The 24,049-nt window shown below is 30.6% G+C and overlaps 1 protein-coding gene and 1 long non-coding RNA gene across 14 annotated transcripts in view; both read right to left on the bottom strand.

Annotated features, from left to right (window-relative positions):
- LOC111088469 overlaps positions 1–22,444 on the bottom strand; it is a 25,090-nt gene extending 2,646 nt beyond the window's left edge. The window contains exons 1-3 of the long non-coding RNA XR_002612983.1: positions 22,431–22,444; positions 9,766–9,770; positions 703–707 (exon numbers count right to left, since the gene is read on the bottom strand). This is a non-coding gene — a long non-coding RNA (uncharacterized LOC111088469). The remainder of the gene's footprint in view (positions 1–702; positions 708–9,765; positions 9,771–22,430) is intronic.
- Positions 290–22,202, bottom strand: LOC106470118 (zinc finger protein 268-like). Of its 13 annotated transcripts, none has more exons than XM_022398698.1 (5): positions 22,134–22,185; positions 17,473–17,611; positions 14,634–14,810; positions 8,329–8,425; positions 290–5,051 (listed from the first exon to the last, which is right to left on the bottom strand). In XM_022398698.1, exon 5 carries the CDS (start codon positions 4,914–4,916, stop codon positions 1,503–1,505), a length of 3,414 nt encoding a protein of 1,137 aa, XP_022254406.1. In that variant the 5' UTR covers positions 4,917–5,051; positions 8,329–8,425; positions 14,634–14,810; positions 17,473–17,611; positions 22,134–22,185; the 3' UTR covers positions 290–1,502. The 13 variants fall into 13 exon arrangements, with proteins under 13 accessions (XP_022254406.1, XP_022254403.1, XP_022254404.1 ...); XM_022398695.1 differs by having other exon boundaries at positions 14,634–14,976; XM_022398696.1 differs by having other exon boundaries at positions 17,454–17,611.
- Positions 22,445–24,049: the final 1,605 nt, after the last annotated feature.

The following is a 24,049-nucleotide window of genomic DNA, read 5'->3' on the forward strand; positions in this document are numbered from 1 at the left end:
AAAAAAAAAAAAAAAAAAGTTGGTTTATTTTTAAAGCAACTATATTTCACTATTAAATTACTTTTACAGTTTAAAACAAACCATCACATGCCCTTATTGTTTAGAATTAATTTAGTACAAATCACAAAGAAAATAACTTTAATGATTTCAATAAACATTCTTCAACTATTCTTTTTTTTTTCCATGGGTTATGTAAAAAAAAATTAAAAATTCAAGAGCACAACTTTTTAAATTACTTTCAATGCAACAAACTGGTTTCTAATATGAGAGAAACTTTACTAAAAATACTTTTTTCTGCCACTTTATTAAACTTTAACAGACTAGTACAGAAACACATCACAGCTTCAACATGCAAGTCAATTAGTATTACATGTACAGGACAACTAATTTAACACGTGACAGCTATTTACATTAACAAGTTATGTAAATGTACATGTGAAGAATAATGTAACTTTTCATTCATTGGCACCTCATACAATAAATGTTTTACTAACTCAAAGTAAATTTTAATTTTTTTTTACACTTTAACATAATCTAATTTAACAAGAAATTAACATGTAATATACTATTCAAAAAACCAAATTTCAAACATATAATAATAATTATAATGATTTTAATTTTAACTTTCCAATCCAAGTATTTACATTTTTTTTCACTTTGGTGTAAGACATTTGACAGATTTCCATATTATGGATTTGTAACCACAACTTTTTTTTCAACAGAATGAACAGGAATAATGTAAAATTTGCACAATTCACATATCAGAACTATTAATGTTTCCAGAAGGTACATAAAAATTATCATTTTACTATGTTAATTTACATTTTCCAAGAAGTAAACTGATTAACAAAAAAAACACTAAAAAAGCTATACATTGTACTTGAAGTCATTAACAGTATATCATCCTACAGACGTAAGCACATTTCAGCACATTTTATGCATCCTTTTACGAGTTTTAAAGCCACAGGTGCAAGGTTGAGAAAGGTATCATTCATTTCAGGCATTATTGGGTATTTTATGAAATAATCACTTGCAGTTTTAAACATTTTAAGGGTTAGTGTCAATTATATTGATAGGTGACAAGTACTGGATAATGTAGGTCTTCGCATAAGTTCTAAATTATTTAATCACTTCAGCAGGCTTGTACCTGTGGCTTTAAGTCCGTCGGTAGGCAACAAGTAGAACAACACAAACTTAAATTTGATCTGAAATTTAGTTTATGTGTGATACTTACATCTTTATAACTTTAATCCCACAATTATATTGTCATTCGGAATTTAATTTTCAAACTAGCTTGGTTAGATTTTTATTTTGACAAGTCAAACTTAAATACAAAAAAGGGGGTATCACCTGACTTTATACTTCTGCAACAAAAGTGTACGAAAATTAACATATATATATATATATTTTCTAATTTAACATTCTACACAAACATGATTTACAAGTTAAGTGTCAGTTGTATCACAAAAATAGATGAAGATTAAACATATTGATACGAAAGTCTATGGAGAACTTCCTGCACGTTTGGATCTAATAAATGCCATTCCATGTCTGCGAATGTGCTTCTTTAGCTGAAGTTCAGTGTCGAATGTTGCATAACAAACAGAACATTCATTTTTGTTTGATACACTTTGATAATATGATGATGCAATAGAATGTCCTATCTCACTCATACCATGATCACTTAAATATTTATTTATATCTTTAACTTTGTGGACAGAGAGAAGGTGAGTTTGTAAAGAGAATTTTTTTACAAAGCAAGCTCCACACTCGGGGCACTGAAAATGAGATTCTTTCTTGTGTATTTTTATGTGTTCAAGGAAAACATTTCTTTTAAGAGAAAGAAAACTGCACTTAAAGCAGTTATAATTTCCATTCTCAACTCCATCTACAACAGTTTTATCAACTTGTTTAAGTTCAGCACTTTGAAGAGGAGAAGTGTTACATAATTTATCACTATATTCAGAATCTCTATTATCACCTTCTTCATCTTCAATTTTCTGCTGACAAGAATGAGTCTCATTTACACATTTTTTTGTCTCAAGGTTTTCTGATCCCTCTTTTATTAAGTGGTCATAGTCATCAACCTGTAATTTGTTTTCAGACAAATCTCCTAAAGTTTTTATATCTAGACCACATTCTTCAGTTGAACTAATCTTAGTCACATTATGACAAGAATGCAAAGACTGCCTGTTATCACTAATTGCTAATATGTTGTTCTCGCTACAGTCATCTCCGTCACCCTTATTTTCTGGGTGACTTTTCGAGGACTCTCTTTGAAGTTCTTTTTCTTGACCATAATATGTGTTTTCTGACAGATTACTATCTTGTATTTGTTCATAAAAGCTGGTTGATAAAAGGTTTCGTGCCATTTTTGTATCATTAATTTCTTTGTCCTCCTTACATTTGGATGCTTCTTTAATAGAACTTTTATATGTCTCATCATTTTCCGGGATATTGTGGTTGGTATTTTCAGTATTTATGTCTACATTGTTAGCTACTCTTGCTGGTGTATTATATTCACTAGCAGCATGGCCATGGTTCATACCGTAACGCACTGTACTTGAAGAACTAGATTTTCCAAGGTTAACTGATAAAGGCTTAGGCATCTGTGTGAAGTCTATTTTGTTGCTTGGAATCCCATGTTTCTCAATTATGTGTACTTCAAGTTGATTCTTAGTGGAAAAAGCATATTCTTTACAGACCCAACATAAGAATGGAGCAATTTTGGATGCACCAATGTTATGATAAACCTTTTCATGCTGGTTTAGTCGAACCATACTGGGAAAAGATGATGAACACTGAGAACAAGGGTGAAGATTGATACAGTGCTCAATTTTCAAGTGTTCAACATAGCTTTCACTACTTCCTACTTCTAAATCACAGTGGAAACATTTTATTGGATATTTCATTAATTGACTGTGTTCAACTAAGTGAGAAACAAGATCGACCGTACTGATAAGTTTGTGATTATTACATAGGAGACACACTATTTCTCCATTCTGTAAATGATTTTGACCATGACTTATCAAATCATGTTTGGTTTTACTAACTTTTGCACAAACAGAGCAACAGAGATTTTTTAATAAGTGTTTTTCTTTTTCATGGTTAACCATATCTTCTCGAGAAATGAAATGTTTATCACAAGAAGTACAAAAAAAATCAGCATTGCCATGTTTTTCAGAGAGGATTTCAACCCTAGATTCTTTTGCAAAAGACTTTGGCATTTCCAACCATACATTTTTTTGGTAGTGTGGAGCATGTTCCGTTCGAGCATGTTCCATAAAGGCAGCTTTTGACTTAAAAAGATTTTTACACCATGGACAACCAAAAGCTTGGGTGACATTTGAAGTTCCTTCATCTTGAATATGTTGATCCAAGTGACTATTTAGTGTACTGGAAGATTCAAACAGTTTTACACATTTTGGGCATTTGAAAATAATTTTGTATGAGCCTTTTGAATTGTTATGGACGTTACTGTTGTGAAGCTCAAATCCAACATGAGCATTGAAGTTCAGTGAACAGGCTGTACACTTGTAGAGCATTTCAGAGTGTTGCCTTAGGTGAACAGAAAGCCCTTCAAATGATAAAAATAAGCTTCCACACAATGTACAAATATGGCCAGGTCTTCGTAAAAAATGTTTACAAGTTTTCACCACATGCTTTTGGAATTTGTTCCATGGGGATTTGAAGTATTTTCCACACTCCGGACATATGTAAGGTCCCATACGATTATGATATCTTTGATGGGCCTGAAGACTACATGCAGAACTACATTGAAGACCACATCTCGAACATTCATGCATAACACAATGATCTGGAGAAAAGTGTTTTTCTAAATGCTGATCACTTTCAAATATGTTAGAACATTCAAAACATGATCTTTTAATACTGTCGACATTTACTGTTGACTTACTGTGTGATAATACTGTTCCAAAATTAGTATTACTCGGAATAAAGGACATCTTATCTATCATATTGGTACCAACGGTGACTGCTTTACTTGTATAAATTAAGTTTGCTGAATCAGAACAAAATCTTTTTGCACCGGATAATGGAACAGCTTGTTGCAAAATATTTTCAAACACAGGCTGTTGAGACATAGGCAGTGATGATGAAATGTTTGTGGAATTTAGCTGACGCACAATTATACAGTGGGGATTTTTACCCTGAATAGTTGCAGAATAGACAGGTACTGGATAAGTCTGTGCTCCTTCTTGCTGAAAATTGCTTCTGACATCTTGTATCTGAGACACAGTTTGTCTTCCACTTAATTGTACTGGGCTGGATACAATCTGTAAATTACCATTGTGACATGTCTGGTTTGTCGACAACATCTGATTTTGGGATACACACCAATTAAAGGTACCACCACTAGCTCCTTTAGAAAGGTTTATATGACTAGGATGTAATGAAACAGATGGTGGCATTAAAACTACTGGGTCTACTCCTTGACCAAACTTATCATAATCTAAACATCCTTTGAGAATATCCTGATTCAGTGTAGTTACCGTGGCCTTCAGGATGTCTACTGGTTCTCCCTGCTGATGGTGTTTATGAATGTGGCAAATTAAGGAACACCGATTATAAAAATTTAGGCATTTATTACAAGAATCACATGGAAAACTGATAAGTACTGAACGTCGATTTAGATGATCCAGTAAACTTTTATTTAGCACAAAACAATCACCACAGGCTTGGCACGAAAACATACTAATACTTCCTGATGTTCCTAGGTTCATAACTTCTGGACAAGCTTGAGGCGGGATATATGGAGGTAATATTCTGGTGTTTAGCTGGTCAGAACTTGATGTGCTACAAACCCCTGGCATATTACACAACCCTGAGAAATCTTGACAGTCTGATTTGTTCATCTGAGTATACATGTTTAATCCATTCATACTTTGAAAGGACATTGTTTTAAATTATATGCTTACTTTACTAGAAATTGTAATATTACAATAGTCATTAACCTAGCAATTGCCCCGAGATCCCTGGAGGTGATTTTCAATATCTTGAAGGACTGGCATGCAAATACTTGAAATCTGCATCTACAAGTGAAACAAAACACAAAATATATCATAAAAATTTACTAAACTACAGTCAATATTGCATATTTTTTCAAATAACTAGGTATATAGGCATTTAAGTTTCAAACAATTATACAGTGCCTTGCAAAATTATTCAACCCCCACCCCCAGAAAGTTTCCACATTTTGTTGCCACCTAAACTTGCAATCATGAAACTTTCAAATGGGACATTATATTTAGAATCTACACAATATACTCCAAACTGAGAAAGTTAAAAATATGCTGATATTATGTAAGTAAGATTTTCAGAGAAAATTAGAATATTCTCAATTGCATAAGTATTCAACCCTTTTGCTACAACCTTAAATCACTTCAGGTGCAAAAGATTAATTTGAAAGGTCACAAAATTAGTGCAATGGTGTCTATCTGTGTGTAATCAAAGTGGTTTAACTTGACTTCAGAGTAAATGCATATGTTCAAGCCAAAACCCATGTAGTGATATGACAAATTGACCATGAAGTCCAAGGAGCTTTCCAAACAAGTCAGGGATATAAGTAGTAGAGAAGCACAGATCAAGAGAAGGTTACACGAATATTCCAGTCCCTAAACAAAGCTGGCCTGTATGGGCAAGTGGCAAGAAAGAAGTCATTACTGAAAAAGAATCATATTAAATCTTGTATGGAGTCTGCAAAAAAGCATATAAATGATACTGCAGACATGTGGCAGAAGGTTTTGTGGTCAAACGAGACAAAAATTGAGCTCTTTGGTCTAAATTCAAAGTGTTATGTCTGGTGCAAGCTCAACACAGCACATCACCAAGTCAACACCATCCCAACTGCCAACATTGTGTTATGGGGATGTTTCTAATCAGCAGGGACTGGGAAGCTCATCAAGATTGAGGGGGGATGATGGTTGGTGCAAAGTACAGGTGAATACTTCAGGAAAAACCTGCTTGAGTCAGCCAAGAATTTAAAACTGGGTTGAAAAAAATTCACATAACAGCAGGACAATGACATGAAGCACAAGGCCAAAGCCACACCGGAGTGGCTTCAAAAGAAGAAAGTGAATGTCCTAGAGTGGTCCAGTTAAAGTACTGACTTGAATCCAATGGAAAATTTATGGTGAGATTTGAAGATTGCAGTCCATCAACGATCACAAGAAACGTGTCAGAAGTGGAGCAATTTTACCAGGAAAAATGGGAAAAATTATGCCATCCAATTGTGCAAAGGCAGAAGAGACCTATCCAAAAAGACTCAAAGCAGTAATTGCTGCTAAAGGTGCTTCCAACAAATACTGACATAGTGGGTTGAATACTTATGGAATCAGCAAATTTCAATTTATACATTTTCTTAGTGGATTTTGCTGACATTCAGCCTCCTTCACACATAACAGTGTTAAGTTTGATCATTAGGGTTTTGAATAAAAACAAGTTCATTAAAAAAAAAATTTACATTATTTGTATTTCATCAAATTGTAACATTATTGTAGGGATGAATACTTTGCAAAGCCCTGTATATATATTAGTCACATGCCAAAAAAAGCCAATGCACTCACCGTAGTGAAGTATGCATAAAATTCATGCACACATGCATCAGAAAATTTGCCTTATGGATGAATATTTCCCTCAGAAACAAACATTTTTAGAAGAACAAATTTGAATTTAATAAATTATATATATTTTGCAGATAGAGTTAGCTAGTAAAGGTCATGGTGGTTATCTCCAACTATACATACGTAAAATATTACATTTGTTATTACACCATCACACATCAGAATAAAAAAAGAACATCAGTATTATTTCTAGTATATAGAGATGAGACACAAAGTAGGTTCAAATTCATTTTATATTAGTTTAGTATAAATTAAAATTAGCAAAATAAATAGTTTGACTTTTTTCGTGAGATCCTCTTCATTAGTAATACTACTGTTCTCCTGCAGAGTTATTATTTTAAACAATGGGCACAACTTACGAAGCTCCAGCACTAATACGTGGTGCAACATGCCAAAGATCTCAATACTAAAGTAAAAGATGTTTTATTTATTAATGTGCGTGTACTAAATGGTGCCTTTTTTCACTGTTTAGTTTTTTAAAGCAACTACAATGACAGAATGGCACAATTTTGTTGCAGTCAGTATTGAACATATTAACACAAAATATTTTATGCTATTAAATGCCAACAACTGCCAAATTTTATTCTACCAAATTGCAGATGCAATGTTTACAAAATAAGCGTAATTTTAAAGGAAGCAGAAGATAAAATAACCTTACGTATGGTACATATTTTACAATATTAACCTATAATAAAGCTTATTTTATTGAATCTAAAGTAAGATGCTTGTTTCCCATCTCTGGTAATTACATCAAGTGAAGATCAGTTTGGTAGGTTAGGAAAGTCTGACTCAAAGAATCTTGTAATATTGCAGTTTTGTCTACACCAGTACTATTTTTTATTAAATCAATATTATGTTGAAAAAATTTCTATTAAGGAAAAAACTGAAAATGTAAAGTTATTGTCTTGCAAAGACTTTTAGATGATTTATCAGAGGAAGCAGAAGACATAAATTAAAAATTACAGTGCAGTTGAATGGCAAAAAAAAACCAAAATTAACAAGAAAATCTGAACACTATTCAATATGAATCTGCATTACTTTCAGATGAATATTTTCAAACAGTCAGTGAAAAACTACCGAGCTAAATAATATAATTTGTGATAAATAAATATTCTGTGTTTAAATAGGTAACACCTATCCTACACTAAAAAATGTAATCCAACATAAAATAAACAACAGCTGACTGAAATAAGTGTACAAATCAAAAACCTTTCTGATTTTACTTTCACCATGTGGGTTAACATCCCATTCTTCAAAGAATCACATTAGAAAATATCACTGACCAATTCTTATTGAAAATTACATAGATATACTTACTTATATAAAATTCAGAATCAGAAGAAAAAACCTAGTCAGCATAATATCATAAATTGAGAACATAAAGTGATCCAGAACTAATTCTTGAAAAACAATTAATCTCCAGTTGATAACAAACTATGATAACATTGTCAGATATCCCACATGATGTAATTGTTTCACTAAAAACATAGATATAGCAGTTATCCTTGACACATTACAGTAACTAAAGATGAGTTACTGGAAACAAAATATTGTAAAAAAAAATACTGTAGTTATAATTTATCTAGAAAAAAAAAGGGGAGCTTTTAATTAAATTTATTGTATAACAATTGTTTTTAATAAACACTTTATATCATGAGGTTTGAAACAATAATAATTACTTTTATACCTTCCAGCTATGTCTTTCATAGTGACTTCGAATTTTCTGCATTTTACTTTTAAAATGCATTTCTGTTAGGTAGCCCCTTCTTTGTAAACCACAGCATCTATTAAAAGGAAAAAGCCAACATGCACCAAACAGAAAGACAAATAATACCTATAAAACCTTTCCAACATCCTTTGGTTGATCGTTGAAACCCTGTATAAGTCAAGAATTTACAATTACAAAACCTACCCATGTGCATGAATAATACAATGCAAATAACATTAAAATAATAAATTATAAAACCTTTTCCCAATATAAATAACTACAAATGCTTACAAGGAGCAGAAGAAACAAAAAAAAAAACTTAAAGAGTTAAAACAAAATAAAGAGGGAATATAATGACCAATAAACTTCTGAAAATTTATTTCATATGGGTTTTTAGAAATTGAGGGAGGGGAACAAAATATGTATAGATTCACAAAACAAAAACGGAAAATACAGTTCAGAAAATATTAAACATGCTATCAGCAAAGCTTAAGCTGAATAAATTATATGGCATTAGTGAGTTTATAATAAAATGAACTAAAACAATGTCATATCCTCTGTAAACATGATTCAAAAAATAGATGCAGTAAAATTATTAGATCGTAAAAAGAAATTTAAGATAAATAAATTAGTTTACACTATTTGATGAACATAACACTTCATTTAGGCCTTGCCAGAAGTGAGGAACAAGAATCTAGAGATCTAAATGGTGCCCTACCCCCACTAAATAAATACGTTTTATAAACCTCTATTTAGTAATAAAATTCTTTACATAACTACTTTTATTTCTCTTATCCTGCTCTCACTCACATTTTTACCAAAATAGCCTCATATGCATACACATACAAATACATTCACTCAGTCTACTTAACATTCTTATTTTTCTATCCTGACACAAATATCAACGTATTTATATGTCATATGTTATGGCCCTATAAACCAAAATTATAATTCTAAATGTTGTGCTGTTGTTGAATTGCAAAGATAAAAATGTAGTTTAAATCAAATAATACTGACACCATGTTTAAATTCTAATTATTTACCTGAACAATCCATACATAATTGTATGCCTCTTCATGAGAAACTTTAGCCTACTGAATCAACAACACAAGGATTATGTTATTGCTGTTAGGCCTTCACTTCAGACTAAAATTCTTAAAAAGCACTTAATGTACTGTAATATGTAATTTTTTTCTGATTAAAAAAAAAGTTCACAAGACAATTATAAGGGAAAAGGTATCTAAAACTATATGCTTAATATCATTAAGTTGATAATCTACAGTTTACCAAAAGTATTTACTCAATAATGTCATAAAGAACACAAAGTAAACATGCTGACTTCTAAAACTGTTAAAAGTAACACGGTGATTATTATGCCCCAATAGATTTTCTTATTAATAAAAAACGGCAATAGACTGTTCCTCATTTATTATAATTTGGGCTAATATTACATATAAAATGGTCTTAGCTATGTCATGTTAGAAATACAGCAAGAAACCTAACTGCAGTTGAAAATGAAAGCCTTTATTAGTGGCATTCCAAAGGTTTATTGCATAACTACAACTGTACTTTTCATCTGCAAGGAATTAAGTTATGGACCCCTTAAATTGCATTTCACTACTTTTCCTCATCAAAACAATAAAAAAAAAAGAATACAGTACCTAACAGCAAAAGATTTTGCCTACTGACAAAAAGTCTAGCAGCAACAGAAGACTTTCAAATTGTAACTGTTTTTGTACTTTTGAAGTACCTGCAGAAGCTTTAGATTGGAATAGAATGTTAATTTTTTCTCTTAATAACCTCTAACCTTATTTTCTCACTTTTTAGGAAATATGTGCTTTCTTTATTTTTAACAAAAAGAGACACAATAGCAACCAGACATTTCAAAACTGATACTACAAGTTTACTCACATTATTTATGTGGTACTTAAACCCAAAGTCTAAACCAACATGACCTTGTAAGTTATGGTGACAGTGTCTCCATCTATAAAAAGGCTTATCTAGGAGCCCCAATCTAATTAAAAGTATATTTCTATAATATTTTCCATTCTATTTATATCCTGATGAAATAACATAGTGCTGTGGTTATGTAACCATAACTCCTGTAAAAACTTAATCACATTTAAGTTTATAACAATTCAAAAACTACAATTCAAGTTGCTAAAGGAATAATCTAAGAATGTGGTAGACAAACTGATAGTTTTAATATTTACAGCTAACTTGTTTTCATGTGTCTTCTTTTACTTTCTCATGTCATTGTTCAGCCAGCTCTCTTTATTTTCCATAATTCTCTAAGTCTTACATCTTAGTAGTTAACTTTTTAAATTTATAATGTTTATCTTTAATTTTTTCCAAATACTTCTGGTGTGCCAGATGCTGAGAAACTGCTATTGGGAAATATAATAGATGCATATAAATTTAATATTAGCCATGAAACGGTTAAAGAAAATATGATAAGGTTTATGGAGCAGATAGTATTTTTGTAAAAGGGTTTTAAAAAAAGGTTAAGGATTGTGTAAGTAAACCCCTTACTAAAATGTTTTGAGAGTCTTTGAGCTGGCTAATGTTACAGCATTGTCTAGGTAATTATAGACCAATTAGTCTTATTTCTGTGGTGTTAAAAGTTTTGGAGAGACTGATTAAAGATGCTTTGCAAAACCACCTAACAAAGTTTATAAGTTTGTTGTACAGCCAGCATGGTTTCACACAGGGAAAATCTTGTCTCACAAATCATTTGACCTTCTTCACACATGTCAATGTTTATATTGATGAAGGTCGAAAATTGAAATTGGTATATCTAAATAAAAGACAATAAATAAAATTATCTCTGTGATCATGGCTGGTATGTTAGTTCAATGGATTAAGGGCTGATTATAGGAGATGAAGCAGAGTTTGTAATAAATGGAGTTACTCAAACTGGATTGGAGTTCAAATTTGGGTATCTCAACACTCTTTGGTGAGACCATTACTTTTATACATTAATAACACTGAGCAGAGAAAGGTTATCAAAACAATCAAGCTAGCTGATGGTATTAAAGTTGCGGGTATAGTTGGATGTGAGGATGATGATTTATTTTATAAAATGACTTGGAATAATTTGGCAAATAAATGACACGAGACATTTATTCATGCTATATGCAAAGTATGGAACATGGGCTAACTTAATTTAAACTATAATAGTGTTATAGAAATAACAGACTGCATTCTGGTCAAACATTCTATTAATCCTTCCAAGCAGTTTTTGCCAATGGGAAGGTAAATAGTATTTTAGGTTGTATCTACAGGAACTTTGAATATGAGAAAAAGGAGGTTATCATTTCTGTGTACAGATCACTGGCTACACCTCAATTAGAGCATTGCATTCAGTCTTGGGCTGCTTACTTTAAGAACACTGAGATGTTGGAAAGGATTCAAAAGAGAGCTAGTAAGGTCCTTGAAATTATTTCCTCATGACAAAAGAAAGGTTAGAGCAGATCTGATTGAAATGTTCAAAATTATAAAGAGAATAAATAAAATTGATGCATTATCTTTTTGTTGTGTTTAATATTAAGAGTGGTAGGACTGGGAACATTGATTTGAGATTAGGAAGGGTAGAAATTGTCTGTAAATTAGGCAACTGTATTTTTTGAACATAGATGGTCAGCTTTTGGAATAAATTGTCTTCTGATGTGGTAGAAGCAATAGGATTGGGAGAGTTTAAGAGATGGCTTCATAAGTAGTTGGGGAGTCAGGGCTAGATATAAGCAGACTAATGTTTGACAAAATGAATGGGACAGCTACAATGTACCAAATGGCTTCTTCTTATCCCACAAATGTTTGTTATGGCTTGACCTTGTATGTCTTCATGGCTTAATACATTAGTATTATAAATAGCTTAAAGGTAATTTTTTTCATTTGTAGATAAGTTGAAGAGCTTAAATTGAGTAAATAGTTATGCTTTGAGAAAATAATGAACTTGGAATATCTATTTTTAATTGTATATACTGAGGCACAGAATTTGAGCAGATATCATTAATTAATTGCTGTTATCATTCATATTACTAAATTTAGCATGCTTTATTGTTGTATTAATATAAATAAACATTACTTTTGCCTTCACCAATTTATGTAGGTCATATTTTAAAATGTTACAGTATCAAATGTAAATTCCAAAGAGAAAGGCTTTTTGCTGGCATTAATGGAATTAGGAATCTAGCTAAAATTCAATGCTTAGAACTTTGCTTTTTCTTACTTACATTAATGAGATTAAAAGAGGACATAACTAGTAAACTAGTAAAGTTTGCTGACATTAAACTCTAGGAAATGTCTAGCTGTATTTAGGATGTTGAGATGTTACATAATAACTTAGAAAAGTTCGTAAGTTGGGAAAACATTTCTCAAAATGAAATGACCCTTAATTATAGTAAAGTGCTAGGTAATGCATTTGGGATAGCATATTTTGGATAACTTTTTTTACATATGTGCAACCACACTCAACAGCATGACTGAAGAATCTTTAAGAAGTGCTTTGTTGCTAGTAGTAAAGTTAACACTATTTTTCAGTGTATTCAAATGTCTACAAATTACTAGTTAGGCCTAGCTCACTTGGAATATGATGTATATCTTTGGTCTCTTTACCTGAGAAAATATATTGACTTAACAGAAAGAGTTCAGAGGAGTATTACTAGGATGGTTTCTAAGATCAAAGGGTTATCTTATAGGAAGAGGTTAAGTTCTCTTAATTTCTGTTGAGAAAAGAAAGTTAAGAAGTGATATTAAAGTTACAAGGTTATCCATGGATTGACAGAATAAAGGCCTCTAATTTCTGTATGCTATATTTTGAAAATAATAGGATGAGAGGACACAAAATAAAAGACTGGGTAGGTCCATTTACACAGTTTTATTTTTCTAAGAGGGTGATTAACTCATGAAATAATGTGCTTTGTAATACAGAAGACAAAATCCCAATTCAGACAGTTTAAAAAATAAAACAAACTGACCTAAGAAAGTGGAAATATAGTAGATGCTAAACGTTGTCACTTGAGTAAACTACCAAGGAACATGAAATACCTTGGAGTAAAAAATATGATGCTGACAAGTGTGTAAATATTGGGAATTGTCCTACTGTTCAGTGAAGAGCATATGGGAAAAAAAGAGGCAAAGATTAAAACCACAGTACTGACAACCAATATAAGTGGGAGTTAAAAATTTGTGTCCATAACTTAAAGTAAGTTTAAATAACAGTAAACATCTATGTAGACTTCATCACAATGAGAGTTTAAAACTAATCACCACATACATTTAATCAAAAATTTTTGGATACCTGTTGCTTACATACACTGTACTCAGTGATGACAGATAAGCATATGAACCTGATAAAGGAAAGATAATCCCACTTATATTTTCATTGTATCCTTCAAATAAAAATATATCTTCCCAGAACTTTCACATTGTGCTGTATTTCCATGACTAAAACATTTTATTTATAATCACTGATGTCTTTTATTAATGATTACTGACATACCAGAAAATATGTACAGGTGTATTGGTATGTAGCTTACAGCAGAATTTCTTTATTGGTCAATTATAAGCTGATTTTTTTGTACCATAGTAGAAGATTTTTTTTCTCTGTAATAATATGTTTTAAAACCTTAATCACTAGTTTGTATTACAACATATCAAATAGCTATACATAAATATAGTATATTAAGTCAAACTGTCAAAACAATTTTGCTAAATATTATTGATTCTCTACTTTTATTAGTTTACTTACTACAGTAAATTGATGTACCTAGTTCTACAGACTTCATGTTTAAAATATCTTCCAATTGTTCATAATGTCATATTGCTTTTACTGAAATTATAATATTTTCACACTAATTTCCTACATAAGGGCATAAACACACCATAAAATGTTGGATTTAAATTTGAGAAAATCAAACTACAAGTGCAACAATATATTTACATGCATACAAAAACGAAAAAAACTTAATTCTTGAATCAGTAACAATAATAAAAGTTAGAGCTGAACAGTATGGATACATATTTATATAAATTCTATTCAAGGCTAAATATTTACATTTCTGTAAGATTCTAGGGTACTTAAAAAATGTACAAGCAGTGTTATCATTATTCACCACTGTAACATTATTATAACACACACACAAAAAAAATGTCAAACTTTAATTTCTATATACATAGAATATATTTCACTATAACCTAAATAAAGAAGAATCAAAATCCTTATGTAAATATATTAGCTTGCCCTTCTTTGTCTGTAGCCTATAATGAACTATGCAATGTACCTGATGATTCAATCTGATTGGCTCCTGGTATGTTCTTGCACATTCTTGCATTTGTTGATAAGGTCTTTCAGACTACTTTTAGTGCCCTCTAGTAGCAGTAACTGTTAACATCAAGCCAAGAGATGCCATACAGCTACTAAATGTTGTACCAGTATTCTTTTTTTTATATAGAGCAGTCTAAAATATAAATCAGTAACAATTTAAATAGAGGGAAAATTAATTCTTACTAATAACAGCAATAATAAGAATGAAAGTTGAAATAATGAGTACCTAACTTTTTTTCTGTAGCCTTTTTTCTTTTTTATTGCTGAGATGATTCAGATACAAAGGTCAGACTTACATTCTTAAAAAAAAAAAGATATATTTTTTTCAGAAGTATGCTTATAATATAAAAAACAAAATAACAGCTTACTAAACTAGTATAATAAAATAATGGAAATTAATATATTAATTCAAAATAAGTGCAATAATGCTAGGCCTAATAATGAGTAATATGTTACTACACATGCAGAATCATAAAACATGTCTGCAACCACATTAGTTTCATATTATAAAAGTAACACAGTCAAAAGCTGGCTCCTTAGCCTAAGATGTTTATATAGTATTAATTTTAGAATGCAAGACAACTGGATAATCAAAAGATTATCAAAGATAGGCCACCATTCGCAATTTCAAAATGTTGTGAAAGTACCTTTCACCTTTGTAAACTAATAAAACTGTAAAAAAACTTCAAACTACACATGCAACAGGTAAACTTCCAAAAGTTACAACTATATGAGGTATAAATCTACATGCATACAATAAAAGTTAATTATAGTTCATTGTTATTGCTTTTTATTTTAGTTAATTATGGAGAAGGATGACTATTATAACTCCATTGAATTTACTACAAGCTAGCTAAATACTTAAAATACATGAAGAATGATCTTATATTGTATTAACAAATATTAATGTTGACTCATGACCATGTTCAGACTATTACTTTTAATATTCTAACATGTATGTATTTTGCTGTGTTTTAAGAAAATGAGCAGAAACATAGCATGAAAACCTTTTTTTCTGATTTATGAATGAAAATATCGGTCATGAAATAGATACAATTTTAGGAAAAAAATTAAGAATAATTAATTCTCTATTATTCCACAATATGTCATCATGCTAGCACCTTGGGATTTGATAACCTGGTCTAATGAAATTATAAGAAACAAGCATTGTGCAATCTTTAAGATATCTCATACATATTGAGAATAACCTTCTGTCTTCCACAGTTAAAAAATAAAAGACTTGTGCAATACAAGAATTGTTCTTTTACATAAATATTGTCACCTATATTTTAAGGCATTTAACATGTAGTATCATTTTCAGAGAAGTAATTACAAAGAAGATATACAGTTAAAAAGTAAAATAAAGAAAGAGACAGGTGGCCATTTTAAGTCAATCCACCAAAGCAACCTGTACAATCAAAATGCCCTTATCATCCACACTTTTTAATGTATATTAAAAAAAAAGGCTAAATTGATTTTAATTAGAACCACACATCACATCATTAAATAAGCTCTTTCAAAGATTTATAACTATAATGAAAAAGTAATTCTGACAAAGGACAAGTATGAATGTAGATTTCTATAGCTTATCCTTTATACCCCAAACACTAAAGTAACATTTTTTAATCTAACCATTCTAACAGCTACACTACCAAAAGACAATTTAACCAAGTCCCTTAGAACTTTAAACCCATAGCTGATTTAAGTCAATTTTATTTTGCAATTACAGATGAAATTCCTTCAAACATCAGTGGTTTTTTTCTTCAGTTTTTATATCGTACGAACTGCAAGTGTTTTTTTCCCATATTCCTTTTAAGTTGCCCATTTTGAATTAAAAATCAGAGCCATGTAAAAATGGCATTTAAGATCTATCTCTTGTCTCCCACAAGCCATTGCCCAAGAGATATATTTTAGATGCTATTTTTGCATGCCTCTGACCATATCAGTAAGATTTCTTTACAAACCATAGCTAAATGTATTCAAGTATTGACTGTGTATTTTGTTTTCAAGCACATGAACTAAAAATATGTTCTCCAACAATGTTAGTATAGTATAAAAATTCGATGAACAGGCCAGTGCACAAAATATACAAGCTTTGTACCTGAGAGAATAATTTACCATTGTGCCATGGAAAAATGTTTTTAAATTATCTGACAAGTAAATTTATATTTTTAAATTGTAAGTTATAGAAAAATAAGTGAATGTTTAATAAATTCTAATTAATATTTCTAGTCTTAGAAAATCATAATATTGTGAAAATGTGTCCCATAACATTTCTTAAATAGAAAATGCATAAAAACTTTAAAAATAGTTTGAAAGACTAGATCAATATTTGTTGTTGGGCAAAGTTACTTCTCTGTAAAATTAAAAGCTTGTAGAAAGATTTGACTTTAGAGTGTATTCTAACTTTCAAAATTAGTTTCAACTGTTGTTGGATACATACATATATATATATATGCAAGGGGATTATCAGATTCTGTTGAAGGTGCTGCAGGGCTGCCAACACTTAGAAATCTGAGTGAAAATTTAAAAAGTAAAGTTTTACCATACAGTAAAGTGCTACTAGTTGCCTTTTAAGTGAGTGAAGCATGCTCTCCCAGAAAACATTTTATTCAGTGAAGCAAAATTGTGCAATCTGGTGCATTTCCTAGATCAATGTAACACCGAACTTGACCTTGATCCAACTGGTCAAACAACCACAATGCACTATAGAAAGCTGCTAATTTGATCAAAACATGAGATTTTTTACTAAATGCATGTGAGAATAAGAACAGACCCAGATATGTTTCTCTCACTTGATGGATGAATGTTGGTAGCACTGGCAAGGGTTGTTGTCTGGTGAATGGAGGAGTAACCTTGGTGGTCCAAATGGCCTTCTGTTCCCTTCTTCGTCTTCATATTCTTAATAATTGCTGTCATGTCCTTAACCATATGCTACTTTTTGACATAATAAAGTTTATATCATGTTATTTAATTAAAGGCTCTTGGTGTCAAGTATTCATTTACACAAAAAACAAGCAGATACAAGGCAGTGCTTTGATTTGCAAATATAATCATAACTTCTCCAAGAAAGTTCCCTACTTAAAAAAAAATACTAAAAATCTCTACAGTATTTTTGTAAGTATGACATAATTTAATAATATCAGCAGATTAACATAAAAAGTAAATAATTATATTTGATGATTTATAACAATTATTGTTGAATATTTATTATAACACTTTGCATTAGTCAATAATCATTATGGGTATCCACAAACACATAGATGAAGATTATCCACAAGAATAAGATGAACAAAAATTATATCAACAGAAAAAAGATCTCTGGAGATTTATTCTGGAGATGAAAAATGTGACCTTTTTTTTATTATTAACTCAGGACGCTTTTATCTTACAAGATAACCTGCTAGCAGAAAGTTAGAGCTAGAGAATGTAAGTACAGATGTGTGAATTAATGTACACAAACTGATTGAATTATAGTGTAACTAAAAGCCTATTGTGGTCTGATACAACGTAAGTAAAATGCAAGATGAAAGAAAACAATTTGGTCCAATGAACTCATAAAAAATCAAGCAAAATCATTCCATTCTACTTACAGCACTTCCCATCCAACAAGTTTAAAAGAAATCAAACCCCATCATCAGGCAAACTATTTCACAACTAACCAAATTCAAAGTTCTGTTAAATAACAAATTTGAAAACAAGCTTAAACCTATTATTTTTAATAATCAAGTATGTATTTCTATTATATAATTCTACAAATCAAGGAAACTGTATAATGGGAGATGTCCATATACTCCTAACACTTTTGAACATGTGAATCAAGTCAGTCCTAATTTTACAAGTTATTGGACATCAAGAATCCTTTAAAATAGTATTTAAGGACAACCTGGGACTTGTTAGTCCATCTAGGCTGTCCTATCCATTAAACTGAACTATTAAACAAAACACAAAACTAGCCCTTAAATTAATTACACATAGTACATCTGAAGGCAACCCATTATAAAGGCCAACAACCCTATTAGAAAAAATAAAGCTGTCTTGGCTGAAGATAACTCCTACCCTGCTAAAAATTTTTAATTGTGTCTTAGTCTTACCATTCTCATAATTAAAATAAAGAAACATTATTAGAAAAATATAGCTGTCTTGGCTGAAGATGACTCCTACCCTGCTAAAAGTTATATTTGTGTCTTACCTAGTCTTACCATTCTCATCATTAAATATGAAAAAAGATGATGCATACATCATCATTTCCCTTTACAATCTTAAACACTTCAATAAGATGAATTTTTAACTTTTCCTTTTTCAAAAGAAAATAATTTCAGAGATCTTAACCTATCTTCGTATGACAACCTTTTCATCCAAGGTAACATTCTAGTAGCCCTCCTCTGAACCCTTTCCAACAGTTCGATGTCCTTCCTAATGTAAAGAGCCCAAGACTGAACCCAAAACCCCAAAAGTGGCCTGACCATCATCCAATGATATTATAACCTCTTTAGACTTGTATTCAATATTTATGTAGATACTACCTAAAATCATATTTGCTCTACTACTAACAACAGTACACTACTTGGATGTCCTGACACACCCACCCTTCAACAAACAGAACACTAATCTTTAAATCCAATCTTTATCCCTCAAATATTCATCAATACTTTCCACAGTCTTCCTCCTTATTGGAGAACTAAAACAGCTTCAATTGTAGATGAGTAGACTATTCAAAATTTTTAATTTATAGCCACTTGTCATTGCTACAATAGTATGTGGTCCACACAGATACTATCATCATCACCATTTTAACTTTTGTTTATTTGAAATTGGCACCATTTATAATAAATAATGCTTTTGAACTACAAAATACTATTACATAATGTTTTTGGGGGCAAATATAATCGAATGAAATAAATTTCAACAATCACAAGTAGCACAATTATAACTTAAATTTAAGGTACTCTTTTGGAACACACAACTTGTTAAATTATTATTTGTTAAACAAAAACGTGGATAGATATAAATTACTTAGCAAGAAATTATGTTTTAGTGAATCATTAAAATGGTGATGATGATGATAATATCTGTGTAGACCGCACGCTATAGTAGCACCCACTTTTCTTTCTCCCCCTCGTAATTCAACAAAAAAAAATCAAAATCAGATACGTCAATCTTATCAATTCTTTTAATAATTTTGAATACTTTAATTAGATCACCCCGGACCCTTCACTGTCTAAGAAAAACAAAATATCTCAATTTAGCCTCATGACAACCTTTCCACTGCCAGAATGGTCATTGTAGTCATCGTCTAAACCACTTCCAACTAGCCACTTTTTTCTTCTTTTTTTTGAAAAATAAGGGAACCAAAACAGCACACAATACCCCAGAAGGCCTAATTAGCAACTTATACAATAAAACCATGACCACTGAAGACTCACAATTGATATTCCTATATGTATACATAATTCAAGAATGTTAGCTTTACCAATTGTAATAAAATAGTCTCAAAGGCTTCAGAGCTGTATCAACCAATACCCCAACATCCTTTTCTTCATTCACCTAGTTAAGGATTCTTATCTAAATTACATGTGCATTATATTATGATAATTTAAATCTATAATAATCAAATACCATCTGCTACGTGTTGTCCAACTATACCAACTGAACCTATTTTCTCTATAAAATCAGAGCATTCTCAATATAGCCTGCCAGCAAACTCAACCAATTTTCTGACCATACCCTTATATGTAACTAATGTATATAAGCAATGGCAATGATCTTAGCAGAGATACCTGAGATACAAAACTTGTAATATTATTTAGTCAAACTTGATTTAAATTCATTCTAAAGAGCAATGTTGGTTTCTCCTACTCAGCTGTCAATCCATTTAATTAATATCCTTCTGCGACCAAAGTAGTTTTTCTTTTCAATAATCTTTTATGCAACATTTTATCAAAAGCTCTCTGAAAACATAAGTGAACCAAATCCACTCCTTTACTCATTCAGATAAGAAGTAACATTCTCAAAACAGTTAATTCTTCATCCACCATGAAAACAAATCCAGTTCTCTCTCATTTATATGTATCATACTTAAAAGGGGTAACTTTATAATTCTTGATAATGAAACTAGATTTTCCTTGTTCTGACACAGTCATTAAGACATTAATTTTCACTTGAATAAAATAAATATTTTTGACAGAATCAGCTCTTCACTGATGAACTTAGAAATTGTCTTACAGTTTTCAAAATCCCTTTATCTTTTCTTGTTAAATATTTCATATTTAAATCATTTACAAATAAAGTAGTTTAAGTTAGGTTAAACTTATTATTAAAGTTTCAAATTTGATAAAATGCTTTCATAGTTTTTCACAGTTTAGTTATGTATTGTGACTTAAATTTTGATGTTGTTGATAGTTCATTTGTTTAACCTGTATTTCAAGATTAGTGTCACCTCACACCCAAACTTATGAATATATTTGATGAAATGGTTCAAGAAGACTGTTTGCCATTAACAATTTGCGAGTTACATATACAGGTATAATTGATAGTTTAATGGAAAATTCATATGTCAGCCAGTTGTACAAACAGTAACATATGCCACTCCGGGATAAGAAAGTTAACAGTTGAATCAGAATTTATGTAATAAAGTTTACTAGTTTTTAATTATCCTTTTGGTCTAGCATAAATATATATACATACACCTTTTTACTACTAGTTCAATTATTTCACAACAGGACAAAACATTTTCCCTCAAACTATAATTTATAAACATGCTTTTGTTTGTTTGTGAAGCACAAAGCCATACAATGGGCTATTTCAGTATCTGTACTGTGTCCACCGTGGCTAACGAAACCTGGTACGGATGTTATGTCGTTAGGTAAATGTGATGAAAACAAAATGGGCATTATTTGTACCTATCATCTGTTTGCATATTTACTTTCTACAAAAATTGTATGTTATATACATTGGCGGCATCGATACTGTCCAATTAACGTGTTTTTTTGTTATTGTTTTTTAAATAAAAATTAATCACCACCAAGTATAAATGTTGTATTAATATATTACCAGATATATTTATAATTATAACATCAATTCTAGAATTAGAAAATAGATTTGGTTAAACATTTGGACAATATTCAGTCATAATATATTAACTGTCTTTTTCAAACCTTATATTTCCTAAACTAAATGAAGAAGAAAAATAACCTGCATACATGTATATTGTGCAGCTAACATCTAAATTAAAAAAAAATATATCTAGTAACGGTTAGATCACCAAAATGAAGCCTAACTGCCATTCATTGAATATTTACAATGAGCCTAAATACTAGTATTACTACGCTGATGTTACGTATATGTTTTTATCATATTAACATTTAAAATACATAAATAAACAGGGACATCAAATTCAAAGTTAATCTTGTTAATGTTACTAGTGTTAAGAGTATTATAATATATATACCATTACCACAATCAGTATTAATAGTAGTAATGTTCATAACTAATGCTGCTGTTTTCAGTAATCCTCTTTGCAATGTTAATATGACTATGAGTTACGTATTTGTTGATATAAAATATTTTTCAGGGTGTATTATTTTGTTTCCCAGATAACGTAAACTTGGCATTGTATCTAAGCAAATAAGTCAAATGAGATTACATTTTAAGTTCCTAACTTGCATGTATATTAATACTAATAACAGAAATCCATAAATTAAAACTTATGGCGTTCAAGTTAATATATAGGAATAACACCTTTAAACTTAACACATTCAAACATGCTGAAGCCTGAATGTCATATAACAATTTACGTTGGAATATTTTTTATTGAAATTGAAAATATATAAACGTTTCTCGTGTTTGTTTGTTAAATGTCAAGCTCCAGTAACATCTATTCACTAGTTATCCGCTTTTTCCTACGAAACTCAGTAAATGTAGGAACTAGATTTAATAGAATATTGAGTAGATTGTATTTAAAGCTGATGAGCATCTTTGAATTTAAATAAAAATGAAATTAGGAGCTTGATTTATTTTATTATAATATTGTGAGCAATCAGTAAAATTATAATTTAGTTTGTTTTTTGTGTACATAAACACAAGAACTATTTCAAAGATTTTTAACTTGAAAAATGTGTGTTTATTCAATTAGTCTAAAAAAATTTGATTTCGTTTCGAAATCTGATTTTAATAACAGGCTTATTTTCGGTTTGTATATTATTACCTGCTTCATAAACTATAAATTTTAATGACAGAAGTTTTAATTGTTAAACAATAAAAACAAATATCGTGAATAATGGGAACAATTAAAATTGTGAGCTTAATAATTATATCTTCAATAAAAAAATTGTCAGTAAATTGGCTAAATCGATTGGCGTATTCTTCTGTTATTTATATGTTGCGTTCCTGTAGCTACATTTTAGCATTTATTTGGCAAGCTTTTAACTTCGTTCAAAAACAAAAATATTAATGTATTAATTTACTATCTAAAATTACCAACTACGACTTCTAAACATCAATAATTCATATATTTATAGCCCCCCAGTGGCACAGCGGTATGTCTGCGGACTTACAACGCTAGAAACTGGGTTTCGATACCCGTGGTGGGCAGAGCACAAATAGCCCATTGTGTAGCTTTGTGCATAATTAAAAACAAAAACATATATTTATAAATCTTAACTAGCTTCTTATAATACTTACAAACATTATGTTGGCGTTAATTTCCTTATTTGCGTCAGTTCCGATGAAATTACAACAGTCAGAATTATATTTCTGTAAATGCAGCATCAATGTTTACATTATACAACATTATTTTAATAGTTACTTATTCAGATATTACTAACTGATAAATCGATACTTCGGTACTTATTCATGAATTATGTTGTAGTTAGTGTTTTAAAGTATTAAACTTGGTCAATTTAATGAGCTCAGATACCCTTGGACAAGCGTGGCTTAGTGGTCAGTGTGTCGAGCTGCGGATCGAAGGATTCATAATTCTTGACATGATACCTACTAAATACACTTTACACTTTCAGCTGTGGACGCGTTCTAAGAGTGACAGTTAATCCCGTTATTTGATTCAAAGAACCGAACAATGCCATTGTGACGGCAGTTACTACTGGTTAGCTGCCTTCCATCTGCTCAGTAGTTAAAGATTAGAGACGACTATAACTAAATCCTTTGGATCTCTAGCCTAACCGTTTAACCCATGTGCACATAAGATGTGATTCAGGTTGAAAATTTTATATGCAACTCCCTTTTCATTATAAATTTTGTGCTACACAAGTTTATCATATGCGTCCTACCACCTTAGTTAATGCTTAATTTTCCAAAATTCCAATACGTATTGAATACATATTTTTAATATAGTGTTGCGTCATCGAGTCACAT

Source organism: Limulus polyphemus, unplaced genomic scaffold (genome assembly GCF_000517525.1).
Source record: "Limulus polyphemus unplaced genomic scaffold, Limulus_polyphemus-2.1.2 Scaffold3831, whole genome shotgun sequence".
In the NCBI taxonomy this organism is placed as follows: Eukaryota; Metazoa; Arthropoda; class Merostomata; order Xiphosura; family Limulidae; genus Limulus; species Limulus polyphemus.

What these genes read in the sequence shown, in the direction of transcription:
- LOC106470118 (XM_022398701.1), bottom strand. Translation starts at nt 4,916, where the DNA reads ATGTCCTTTCAAAGTATGAATGGATTAAACATGTATACTCAGATGAAC.